This window comes from Emys orbicularis, chromosome 4, assembly GCF_028017835.1.
Source record: "Emys orbicularis isolate rEmyOrb1 chromosome 4, rEmyOrb1.hap1, whole genome shotgun sequence".
Lineage (NCBI taxonomy): Eukaryota > Metazoa > Chordata > Testudines > Emydidae > Emys > Emys orbicularis.
In genome coordinates, this window is record NC_088686.1 from 111,598,440 (window position 1) to 111,611,724 (window position 13,285).

The window sequence follows — 13,285 nt, forward strand, 5'->3', positions numbered from 1 at the left end:
GACAGGAGTGGGAAATGCCAGCTCCCCAGTGGGACAAAGCATCCATTTCTCACCCTAATGGCTCATGAGATAACGGATCTTAGGTTATTGCCTGTCCGTCAGACACCTCAGACCAGTAGTCTTAGGGGTGGAAGGGACTCATTTCTATGTCAGGTTAATTCTGTCAGGCAGTGGATTAGCGGGCAGAGTGCTGGAGAAGTGTCAGAGGTGTGCAGGACAAATGCAGTTGATCATATGTATATCACTATCTAATACATGGAAACTGTGTGTTACATATTTGTACTGTACATGCATACATCTTGAACACGGGTACACACACCTGGGGCTTACCTGCTCTGGGAGTTTTATGGCAAAATATGGTCACGAACACGCTTCAGTGAACATATTTTTAAACCCCCACTTAGCTCCTGGTGTAGGCAACGGAAGAGATGTTTAAAAGCAAGTTAGCCAGTCGTGGTCAACCTATGAGGGACCGCTTTATACATGGAAAGGGTTGCTTTGCCTTTCAAATGACTTTCCTTGCATATGTGCCTAGGGCCCAAATCTGCAGTCCTTACCCAGATCTATCTTCCATGGCTTCACCAGGAACTGCACCTCAGTAAAGGCTGGGGGTGAGGTCCTGGGGAAAGAACCACACAGTGTCCTCCTCCTGCTGGAGTTACAACCCCCAAGCAGCTGGCTGGAAGTAAGGATGGGGGGGGGCTTCCCATAATATTGATAGGCTCAGAGTTTTCTTACCCAATAAAGTCTGGCTGAGGCTGCAAAGAATCTCTTGTACCCCTGCTCCGTCTGCACCCTGCCCAGCTTTGATCTCTAAACACCTGACTCCCCAAAGCGCAAATGGAGGGGCTTCTGCATTTCCTCTGAGGGACAGGGGGATGCGACATCTCGGGTCTGCCCAACCTTCAGCTGAAATGAATGGGAGCTTTACCCAGTGCCTGGGGCAGGAGCAGGACTGGACGCATGCTGTACCAGTGTAATGTATCACGCACCCTGTGATCGTTTTTCTTAATCCACGCTGAGCGACCACGTTTTGAGACAGATCTGAACCAGGAAGTGGTACCGGCAAGCAGATTTGTGTGGCTTGGTTACGTAAACTACTTTGTCTCTTAGCTCTTTGTAATTGATTAAGGAGGAAAGGAGAAGATTTTCAGCGGATCTGTTAAACTTAACATGCTCCGACTACAGGTCATCAGTGTTGGAGCCAAGGCATTTCTGGGTCTTTGGGGTGATACTTGGGACAAAGTACTTCTCAACCATTTATTACCTATTCCTTTAGACTGGGGTTAGATACTGTGGGTTTCTGTATGGTATAAAAGAGCATCTTGCTTGGTATGTGTGTCATGTGTGTTTGTTCACATATTAGAGAACTTTTCTCCTGAAGGCCTAGATGAAAAATGAGAGCACTTCCCTCCAGTATTTCCCATGGCTTTTTGGAGACCTGTATTCTTTCACTGATAACACTTAAAGCTTCTATCGGAATAATGCAGTCTTAATGGGGCAAACAAATTCATTCATCCCTAGAATTATAAGGATATTTATAATCTGGAGCCAGAATGGTTCTGAGGTGGTGGTGAAGACTAGTGATTGTAGTCCAAAGCCTAGATTTTAAAAGTGACTATATTTGGGGTGCCTCAGTTTGAGTCCCCAACCTGAGACAACTTAAAGGGGCCTGATTATTCAGAAAGTGCTGAGCCCTGGCCTTCTGAAAGTCAAGCCCCTTCAAGGTGTCTCAAGTTGGACAGCTGAAGATTAACTAGTCACTTAAAAACAAAACAAAACTTGGCTGCAAAGATTAGACATGAGAAAGCACCTTGGGCAAATTGTTGGTGGTCCTTGTTTCTTCCAGCCAACTCGCTCTTCCTTCAGTCCTGTAAGAGGCTGGTTCTGGTTGATACTTTTCTGAGGAAAGAGAATGTCTTCTGATGTGCAGTGCAAAATATCTGTCTTCTAAAGTGAACAGTTTGTTCGGGTTAGTCAACGAGAGAGCTCCAGCAGTGGCTGCCCCAGTGCATCTGGCATGTAAACCGGAAATTCTTAGAATCTCAGATCCTGTAAATTACACCTTCACAAGGATCGTGTATAAATCATTTTACTGGTGTAACTTTTGCAATGGTCCTTTAGGCTGTGAGGATGTCAGTCCCTCTCTCTCTCTCAACGCGACTTACTGCAGTCACCATATTGCTAGTCAAAGAGGACTAGAGGCAGCTCCTTTCAGAATCCGTCAGTGCTGCTCCTTATTCATCCAGAGGGGCCACTGTTATGTGGTGCAGGACATCTTGGGTTAGGTCCACGAAGGGAACTTAGACTCAGCATTGCCATGCCTGACGTTTAGGTGCCCTGCCACGTTGCAAATCTATAGCCCTGAGCTAAGCACCCAGGCTGCCTATGCGTTACGCGCCTAAGAATGGGAGTGATAAAAACTAGCATGCTGAGTGGGGAGCCACCTAAGCTAGCCAGGAGGAAATGCCATGGTGAGGTGTGTGGCCTATGCCCCTCCTCTCCAAGGGAGTTAGGTGCCTAAGTGCAGGCTGAAGGGGGTCATATCCCTCCATGTTAGATTCACAGTCATGAACCCTCCCCATGAGTTAGGTGACAAAGCCAGGTCATCCCTTTCTTGCAAACAATGATGGGCCAGAGAGAGTGAGTGACTCTATAGCCCAGTGGTTGGGGCACTCACCTAGGACACCCAGATTCCAGTTCCTGCTTCAATGACTATTTAATTGTGTCTATATAAAGTGGAACAGCTTCAACAGGAGAGATTGAGAAAGACCCACCCCAGAATATCCTATAGCCCGGTGGTTACAGCACTCACCCGAGAAATGGGAGTTCAAGTCCCTGCTCCCAGTCACGCAGAGTGGGAACTTACATCTGTCTCTCCTTTGCCCTGGGTGAGGGATAGAACCATTGGGATAAAGGGATAAGGGGGGCAGCACCACCACCTCAGGCTCCTGCCAGATCAGGCCGTGCGGACGAGTTAGGTGAGGAAATGCCTACTGGGAGGGTCCCACCGGGACTTCGATGCTGAGCTGTGTTGGGTGGCGTCAGGATTTGGGCAGCTTTGTGAACACCCTCTGGCAGAAATGTAGGCACCTCTAGGGCTAGGCAGCAGCTGAGTGGGGGTTCTGAGGATCTAAATTTTGACTTAGACACCTAAAGTGGCAGTTGGGCACTTAATCCCTCTGCGGATCTAGCCCTTTATTTCCTCCTCCTCCTCCTTCTTTACTTCTTCTGTTAGCCCAGCAAGCAAGCCACCAGGAGTCCAGCCTGGGCCTCCCACCTGGCAAGGCAGAGTAAAGCGTCTAGGCCCTGGGGCTGACACAAGTACCTTCATTCTCTCTCCCCCCCATTTCGTTAGCGTTGCTGCTTCTCATTGGCTAGCCAGTGTGGGATTGCTCCTGACATTAGGGTTCATGTTTGTTCATGAGAAGGCACATTCACCGAGATCAATCCGGCTCTCGTCAGAGAGGAGTCTCGGAACCAAGAGATCAAGGTAATCTGGGTTGTTTTCCTGTCTCATGATTTGTTGTAGGATCTTGGGGTGGCTGCACATGATACAACAGGGGTTTGGCAGCTAGTGTTCTGATAGGAGTTGCCAGATTGGATCAGACCTGTGGTCCATCTAGTCCAGTGTGTTGTTTCTGACTGTGGTCAGCACCAGATGCTTCAGAGGAAGTTTTGATATATTCATAAATTGAGTCTTAAGGCCAGAGGGGACCACTGTGATCATCTAGACTGATCTCCTTTATAGCACAGGCCTCAAAACCTCCCTGAAAAAAAGGTGCGAGAAACCCCATACTGGATCATTATGGAAGACCCTGCCCATAAATAAAGCTGCTTCCTAACCCCAGTCAACTAGAGATTGACTTATGCCTTGAAGCATCTAGTTTTATGTGCCTTCCAATACACCAGACAGTCTGTCAAAATGAATCCTGCTAAAGGCAGTGTGCATCACCTCTGCCAAACACAGACTTATGGCTGTCCATCTTCTAAGAAGTGATGTTAAGACAACTAAAGCTCTTTGAATAGGGACTAGTTTAATAGACTAGTTAATTAGCCTGGCCTCTCATGAGCCTTCAGCAGGCTGGTTATTGATGCAACTCTTGCAAGAGCTGTGCAAACCATACCTAGAGAATTTTGTAAGACCTACTGTATGGTATTGGGGGGGGGGGGAGGAGTGGCAGCTGGGGGAACCCACTTCTACATTGAGTTCCATTATCTGCTCTGTGTGAAGAGAATGTTCACTAGAAAGATATCCAGCTTTGGCAGAAATGCTGCCAATGTTTCCCATGGAAAAAACAGAACACTTTTCCCTGTTAAAAAGCAGAAAATAAAAGTGGGTGGAAACTAAGTTGCCTTTGAGCACTATTTAAAGGAAGCCTAAGCCATATAAGATCTTTAAAGCTTTACACTGTGTACCTTGACAGGCTAATCTCCTGCAATCTACTGTAATTAGGTAGCAATTCATCACATGACCTAGTGAAGCCAGTTCTGTCTATTAATTCCAAGTCAGTCAAGTATCCAAGAGGCAGTTGGGTGCCTTAGCTAATGCAGCCGGAGGGTCATGCTGCATGGCAACAAGTCATCCTTAAATGCTGCTAATACCACATGGAAAACAGACTTTTTCTATTTCGAAGTGATTCTCCTTTATATTTTCTCTCTCCTTCTCTGTTGGAGACTAGAGAGGAACTAAAACCCCAGGCTGAGACCTTTCAGAAGTGACTAGCGATTTTGGGTCCCCAACTTGAGGTGCCTTAAAGGGGTCTGATTTTCAGAAAGTGCTGAGCACCTGCCCTTTGAGATTCAGGTCCCTTTAAAGCTGGGCATCCCAAAAATGAGGTGCCCAAAACTCACAGGGACTTTTGAAAATCTTGGCCCTCAGATCCAAACTTCCTATTTTTCTAATAGTCAGACCCACCCCCCCAGGATCTGAATGTGGCAAGACTTGAGGGTTTGACGTTGAGAACTGAATCAAAACACTTTCCAAAACACTTTCCAACACCACAAGGTGTTTGGTGTTTGTATTTGGCCAGTTCTAGAGAGAGGTTCAAAATGTTAAGTCTGATCTGAACCTTGATCTGGCTCCAAGGTTCTGGTCAGGGTGTTTGCACAAAAATAACCATTTCCCTGGAGTCCATCTGGTCCTACTCAGCAGAAATCACAACCTTGCACTGACATCACAACTGGTTGTTATTAATCCTCGTGCAGCTCCCTTCCCTTGTAAAGTATGTGTTTGGGAAGGATTCTGAATACAGTAGAACCTCGAGTTTGCAAAGAACTCAGGGGACACCTACAATGTTAATAAAATCAAAGCTCTGATGGGAACTAGACTTTGAAACCTATCACTTCTAAAGAGAGCAGGGTTCTTACGTGTGCAAAATCTTAGACCTAACTTCATGGATCATCCTTCTAACTAGAGCAAGGGAAGGAAAGTTGTCAGAATTTGGGATGGAGGCATTTTGGATTAAACAATTCCTTAAACTGAGTTAATAAAATCGAAGTTATTACAGCAGATGTTTGTTGATGGTTTTCCATGGGGCATCAGCATCTCTTTAACTTTGCAGGAAGACGTGAGAAATGGCAATGTAGTATTTATTTGGACTGAGGCTTACTGGGTTTCCTGAATGAGACTTGCCTAGTGACAGCGAGCAGCTTCAAACTGGGGATTTCCCTGCCTCTCTTTTAAACTTTGTCCCTTCCTATTCTGGGGGACTCGAAGGGATATGGTATTAATGTCGTTGCTTCTGTTGAAAAGGATGGTGCATGAGCATAGGGTTTAGACTGTCACACATCAAAGCTCAGCTCAGAGATGAAGGGATTCAAAGTTTAGTTCCCATTGTTTGTATTTATAGTGGCCCTCACCGAGATCAGGGGCATCTGTCTGGAGAATGGGGGAACCAGAGCATTACTGTCACAAATCATAATTTGGTTGCTGGTTTGCTCCTGGGGCAGCACAACTGTGCTGCCAGTTATACAGGGCTTGTGGTTAAACCACACTTTGACCCCAGAGAAAGGGATGACTAAGCATCAGTAACAGTGGCAAAATCTGACTCGGGGGAGGCGGGTGCTCACTCTGGAGCAAGATTTTCATTATATAAATTGTAATTCCCCTCGAGCTTCTGTCACGTGCCGTGGAGGCCAGGGTGCAAGGTGCATTGGTCCATTAGACACTAGTGTATGTATTTTTATATATTGTGTATATATATAATTTTTTTTTAAGGACATTTTTACAAAAAGTATTTACTTGGATGGCCCCTTGCCTACCCCCTCCATGACTGAAGATGTTTGTGCTTTACCAAAAAACAGCCCAGTTTCTCCTTCTGACCCCTGTCCATGGTCTGGGACACACATCTTGTAAATGACCTGCAATGTTGCAGAATCAGCCTTGAGATTTCACTGACGGATGGACAAAGAGAGGGGGAGAAGGGTTGGGAAGGAGCAGAATTTTGTTCAGATATACAGAGTATGTACAGCAATTGGCATACGTGCCAGTCTGGCTCCGAGATAGCCTATTACTGTGCCGGGAAGGATTCGCTGGTGCGAAAGTCCCCCTCTATAGCAAACAACGGGCAAGACTGAGTGTGTACTTTCAGCCCTGAGCAAGGGAAAGCATGAAGCTCTGCCACCCCAGAAAGCCAAAGTGATTCCAAGTCTCAGTTCCCTTTGAGCCTGCTTGCCACCTTGCATCCAGTCTTCTCCATCTCCGGCCCTGCCCACACCGTCACCTGAAAGGAGTGTCTGACATGAAGCAGCTGCTCTGCCTGCCCACTCCTGGGCCAGCCCTGCACAATTACACAGCAGGAGGAACCTTATGTCCCCTGATTTCCTTGCACAGCCGTGCAGGGCTCAGTCACAGTCATTGAAGCTAGAGCTGAAAGAGGCCTATTGGCTCACCCAACCTCTCTCTCTGCCAGATTGTTCCTGTGATATTCCCGAGGAAGCTGGGAGTCTCAGGTTTTAGTGAAATGGTTTTCTTTAACCCCACGAACGACATAAGGGATGAGGCCTGGTCTTACAGAGAGAGCTCCTAACCTGATCCAAGTCACTCTCTAGCCTCCCTCCCATGAGATACCTGCACTGTCCCGTAGTTCCTGATGCTGTCTATTTTGTTCACCTGTCCCAAGCAATGGAGTCTCTTGCCCGGGAAAACCGTTCCACCTGCTAAAATATCTCAGTGCCAGGAAGCTGTTCCTGATATCCAGTCTAAATTCCTTCCTTTCTGAGCAGCATTCCATTGCTCCTAGTTCTACCCTTGCGTATCCTGCTAAAGAACTCCTCTTCATCTCCCAGGCACATACAGATCCTTAGCATGTCTCAACGGTGTTTAGCTCTTTCCTTAAAAATATTTAGCTCTTTATCTTCCCCCAGACACTATCTCTAGCTCTTCAGCTCCCACGATCATTTTTGTTGCTGTTTTCTCAACTCCCTCCAGTTCCATCAATATCTTCCTGCTAATGCAGTAACTGAATGAGATATTCAGGCAGCCACTGCACCAGGGCTGTATAAGAGAGTGACTGTTACTCCTCAGCTCGGCTATGGGATGTTTCCGCAGTATAATAAGTGGACAAGCGGCTGTGCCCTAGCAAATGTCATAATTAACAGCACTCCATGAGATCTGTGTAACTCTGTGCTGTTTTCAGCTCACATCATCCGCTTCTCCAGCCACACTCGGGTCTCAAAATGCCATTGGCTCACCTGCAATGGGAAGTGCAACTAGGACACTCGAATGTTACTGAGTGGGTAATTAGGTGTCGTATGGAAATAATTGGGCACCAAATATTCAGCCTCTGTGCTGATGTTAGCCACGCAGTCAATATGGACTTCCAGACTTCAGTCTGCACTCAGGCTCAGTGCCTGTGGGGACTAGCTCGCAGATTCTGACTGCATCTGAAAGCATAAACGTCCCCAGGTGAGGATGAAAATTGGGCAGGGACTGTGCTTTGCTTTAGGTTTGTACAGCACCTAGCACACACGTGTGCACTACTGGAAGCAAATAACAGTCATGGAGAGCAGGGAACTTCTGGAGATTGCAGTCCTGATTCTGGTCTCAGACTGGTGTAATTCCATCAACCTCAATGGAGTTACTCCTGATTTAGGGCTTCAATGGGAGTCTTTTCGATATATTCCAATGGCATTGGATCAGGCCCTTATACTGGTCAGTGAGATCAGAATCAGTTCTGCCTGGAGATATGGGGCCTAAGTGAGAGATCACTGGTCAAAATAACCTGGCCCCCTGAGAGAGAGGAGCAGATGCAGTGGGTGTGAAGATAAGGACTAAGATTATTGGAGCTGGGGCATTGGCAGCTCTACCCTAGCACAGTCAGGCCTGGTCTACACTGGGGGGGGGAAATCGATCTAAGATATGCAACTTCAGCTACGAGAATAGCGTAGCTGAAGTCAGTGTATCTTAGATCGAATTAAAATTACTTACTTCACGGCGCGGGATTGAAGGCCGCGGCTCCCCTGTCGACTTTGCTTCCGCCTCTCGCTGAGCTGGAGTTCAGCAGTCGACGGGAGAGCGATCAGGGATCGATTTATCGCGACTACACTACACACGATAAATCGATCCCCGATAGATCGATTGCTACCCGCCGATCCGGCGGGTAGTGTAGACGTACCCTCAGAGAGCACAACCTCAGCGCTTCAAACATCTGGTTTATTCTAGGGAGTGATGCTAGCACGCCATGTCACCTTTGTGGGGGGGTTTCCAACTCCATCCAGAATGCCATCTGTTTTATATGGCTTCAGAAGCTTTAACCTCTCTCCTCCCCCCCCACCCCCAAGAAAAAAACATACAGCATGCGATAAGAGAAGAAATACATTACTGAATTGCTGAGTGACCCTGATGCTCTGATTAGATTTAAAGCTATTGTTTAAACAGAAAGAAAACTCACTCTCTACGCAAAGGAATAAATGGATACAAATCAGATGTCAAGAATTATAACATTCAAAAACCAGTCAGAGAACACTTCAACCTCTCTGGTCGCTCAATTACAGACCTCAAAGTCACAATACTCCAACAAAAAGCTTCAAAAACAGACTCCAACAAGAAACTGCAGAATTGGATTTAATTTGCAAACTGGACACCATTAAATTAGGCTTGAATAAAGACTGGGAGTGGATGGGTCATTACACAAAGTAAAAACTATTTCCCCATGCTAATTCCCCCCCCCCCCCCCCGACTGTTACTCACACCTTCTTGTCAACTGTTGGAAATGGGCCATCCTGATTATCACTACAGAAGTTTTTTTTCTCCTGCTGATAATAGCTCACCTTAATTGATTACTCTCCTTACAGTTGGTATGGCAACACCCATTTTTTCATGTTCTTTGTGTGTGTGTATATATATCTTCCTACTGTATTTTCCACTGCATGCATCCGATGAAGTGGGTTTTAGCCCACGAAAGTTTATGCTCAAATAAATGTGTTAGTCTCTAAGGTGCCACAAGTACTCCTGTTCTTTTCACTCAATACTTATATTGCAGAAAGGTCAAAAGAGCCTCGTAAATGACAGAACCTCTCAATTTAAAACCATATTATAATCCATACTATTTGAAATAACAAATGTTGTTTGCTAACCTTCTTAGTGTTTTGTATGTGATGGGACATTGGTTCTGTTAGCTGACTGTTAACTTTTCCAAAAACCGAGGGCTTGTCTACACTTAAACAGCTGCGTGGTACTTCAGTGAAGATGCTGCCTATGTTGATGGGAGGGATTCTCCTACCTGCGCAGGTACTCCACCTCCCCGAGAGGTGGTAGTGTAGCTATGTGATGGGAGAAGCCCTCCCATTGACCTAGTGCTGTCTACGTGGGGAGTTAGGTCGCTATAACACAGTTATGGGTATGACATAGTTATACTCATGTAAGTTGCTAGCATAGACCAACTCTGAGACAAGAGAATTTGCATTGCAAATTAATTCCTAGGAAGGGTATTATTCCTAGTAATGTGTTATCCATTGTAACCCTGAAACTCCACCTTCATCAGCCAATTACAGAGACAAGTCCCTTCTGCACTGCTCATGTCCATGCAAGCATCTTTATCGGCTCAAGGTTGGGCCGAAGTTCCTTGAATGTCTCCTTTCCATCAAGCCCACCCATCCTTGTAGGTGATTGCCAGCTGGCTGCTTAAAGCTGGTTGAAAACTCGGAAAATGAGTTCATAAAGAAATTCAAAATGGTTTTTCCCCCTTTCTGCAGGGTTCAGGATGGACCCATTTCCCATAAATGCTTTCCACAACCTGATCAATTCAACTGCTGGGGGAAGGTCCATTGTGGGGTATATACTCTGCAAAGTTTATACTCCAGCCAATCTGTGCTAGACAAATGTGGCGAAGTTCTGGAATGAAAATTGCTGCTGGCACTTTTCCTCTGCCCTGCTCTAGGGCTGGTGGCTGTGATCACACCAAGAGATATTATGTTGTTCATTTCCCCAAAACTAGAACTGCTTTAGCATACTCCCAGAGGGTTTGCTCGTTACCTAGTGTGGTAGGATAAAATAATTGTGTAGTAATGAGTAGTAATTTATCTGCATAGTTTTTACAAATGGGGCATTCATACTTAGACCAAGCGAAAGAGGAATTACTTTTTGGGGTTCAGGATCTGTGAATTAACTAGGGAACCCATCTCAGATTAAATCAGTTACCTGTTTGTTCTGAGGGCTCAGGGGTGTTGGTTATGAACCCTGATGAAAAATGACTTTCAGGTGGGTTTCCCCCCACTCCAGTCAGCAGTGGTTGTATTGTATCCCAGTTCTTCTGCTGGGTGGTGTTTTGGGTGGAAACATTAACCTTACCCTAGCGTGAACCTCCAGCCTGGCTAAAAATTAAGGGATAACAAAGCTGTGATCTATAACGTGTGAATAAGCCACCTGCGTGGACGTCATCTCAGTGGGGGATTATAGCTAGGACGGAGCAGGGATTACCTGATTTTAAACCTTTTTTCTTTCCCCCTAGGACAATCCCAGACCTTGTGAATGTGTCTAGGATCCCCTATTAAAACATGTTGAAGTGATACTTATAGTTCCAGGGTGCACAGATCCCTACTAATCGCACAGGCCTGAGCCAATCTGGCCCCCTGAATCTGAGCTGGGGTGGCTAGCTCAAGCTGCTGCCCGAGTTGCAATATCCGCACAGCTGTTTTTAGAGAGGAGTGCGAATCTGGCTACCCATAATGACCTGCAAAGCCCTGTGCGGCGTCAGGGTCTGACATGCACTGACTGCCCCTCTCTCTTTGCCTTCAGTTCCAGGGAGGAGTGTGGGCCTTGAGCACAGGTCTGTGTGACGCTCTGATGACCATGGATGTGATGTTGTGCACGGCCTCTATCTTCAACCTCTGTGCTATCAGTGTGGATCGGTAAGCACTTCCCCCAGCTACTTAGCCCATCCGAGCTTGTCTCTTGTCTGGGCTTTACAGCCCTTCCCCTGGGAAATCATTTGAAGGGATGTTTCCCCACCTGCCTTCTGCATTGAAGCAGTGCTGAGGTCAGACTGGCTGGGGCTTTCTTCATTGCCATGCAGGGAATCCCTAGCCCTGTTCCCCCTAGGGAAGTCTCTCTTGGATTGAATCTATTTCCCCTATCTCCAGCCCCAGTTTTGGTGGAGATTCGCTCCCTCATCTCTCCAAGGCTTGGAGCCCAAGCAGTCTGGGAGCAGTTAATAGTGATGCCAAAGGCAGAAATCAGGCTGATGAGAGCTATCCCTTGTTGGGTTTGACTTGAGAGAGTGAACTATGTCTAGAATAAGCCTTCAGCCACTTGGATTCCAGAGTCCTGCCCTAATTCCCAGCTCAGAGGACCAAGCTGGGGTAAGCGGAGCGTTAAGTCTCAGGGCCCATTCAGTCCTGGCCTCTCTGCTTGGACGGCCAATAGATACCAGTCCATTAGAAGCTGGATTCAGACCAAACACGCTTCACACAGGCCACCAAACAGCTGTTGGATGCCTTCTTGTTTTTGAGGCTGGGAAAGCTGGTCAGGTGTCGCCTGTTCCTTGGTGGCAAGGCTCCGTGTTGGTTTTCTGCCTGTCACTTTGAAATAAGCAGAGCAGAACCCAGCGTAGCAGGTCTGGATGGTTTGGGTGGCAGCGGCAGGTTATTGCTGCATCACAAAAGGCTGTTTATTGTTCAGGAAGGTTGTCCTTCCTGGGGATTTGGAGGTGACGGTCGATTCCTGAACAGAAATCCGTTAGCCGGGCCAGTGAATGGATGAGTAAGAAACAGCTGGGAAGTGATCACTTGGTCATAGAGCGCCCTTTGCAGAGCTCAGCTCGCTCTTTGCTCTGTGGTTCCAGTGCTCCAAACACCAGCCTGACCTCCTCCTGGGAGCACGCGTGTAACAAGAATAGCTCCCTAAAAGATTTAATTACAGCCCCAGGCGCTCATTTCATTTACATTTCAATAGGCCGGCTATGGCATGTCAGCAAAATAAGAGTTGAGAACCTATTTACGGAGGATTAATAACTCTGTCCGAGAGTACATTCGCTACATCGCCATTGCAAGCTGTGGCTATTAATCCATGGTCAGTGTCTTAAACACCATGGGTTATTGCACATACATCATCTGCCTCATGAATTCAAGTGACAACAGCTGTCTGGAACCCGAGGTGAGGAAAGGAGAAGCTTTGCTGGCTCAGAACTGACTGATCCACATTAATAACCTGGCCGCCGCCATCTGGCACATGCTCGGTGACCTACAGTAAAATGCACTATCCCCTCCACGCTGCAGAGGCTTTATATTGAGGGAGTCTTGGTGAGGTGAACGCTAAAATCCCAGGTGGTGGTAGGGTGACCAGACAGCAAATGTGAAAAATCGGGACGGGAGTGGGGGGTAATAGGACCCTATATAAGAAATAGACTCAAAAATCGGGACTGTCCCTATAAAATCGGGACATCTGGTCACCCTAGGTGGTGGTGGGGCACACAGGCAAGGCATTCTGTATAAAGCAGATCGTGTGGACGTGTATTACACTGCTATATGGGAAACCCAACCTGGGAATGATATGGCCACCCTCTCTCTAGGGGAGAAAGCGGAAACTGTGGGAACTCTTAGTAATGATTAGGGTGAGGGGAAGGCAGCTGAGAAAGTGCCCCTTTCCTGTTGTCGGGGAACCATGCTGTTCTCTTCTGCCATGCAGGGTGGGAAATAAATACCATGCGGGGGATGGGAGGTGGCAGTGAGATCAGGAGCTCATGCACCGAGTAGCACTTGTGGGTATGATGCACCATATTCTTGGGAATGATGAGGGGAGAGGCAGTGCCACCACATAGGGCTTCAGCAGCCAGTGTGCTAGAGG

At 47.0% G+C, this 13,285-nt stretch overlaps 1 protein-coding gene across 1 annotated transcript in view; it reads left to right on the plus strand.

Moving 5' to 3' along the window:
• The window catches only part of DRD4 (dopamine receptor D4), a 40,919-nt gene that overhangs the window by 10,749 nt on the left and 16,885 nt on the right, over window positions 1-13,285 (plus strand). The window contains exon 2 of the mRNA XM_065404077.1: window positions 11,240-11,352. Coding sequence (XP_065260149.1) covers window positions 11,240-11,352 — 113 coding nt within the window. The remainder of the gene's footprint in view (window positions 1-11,239; window positions 11,353-13,285) is intronic.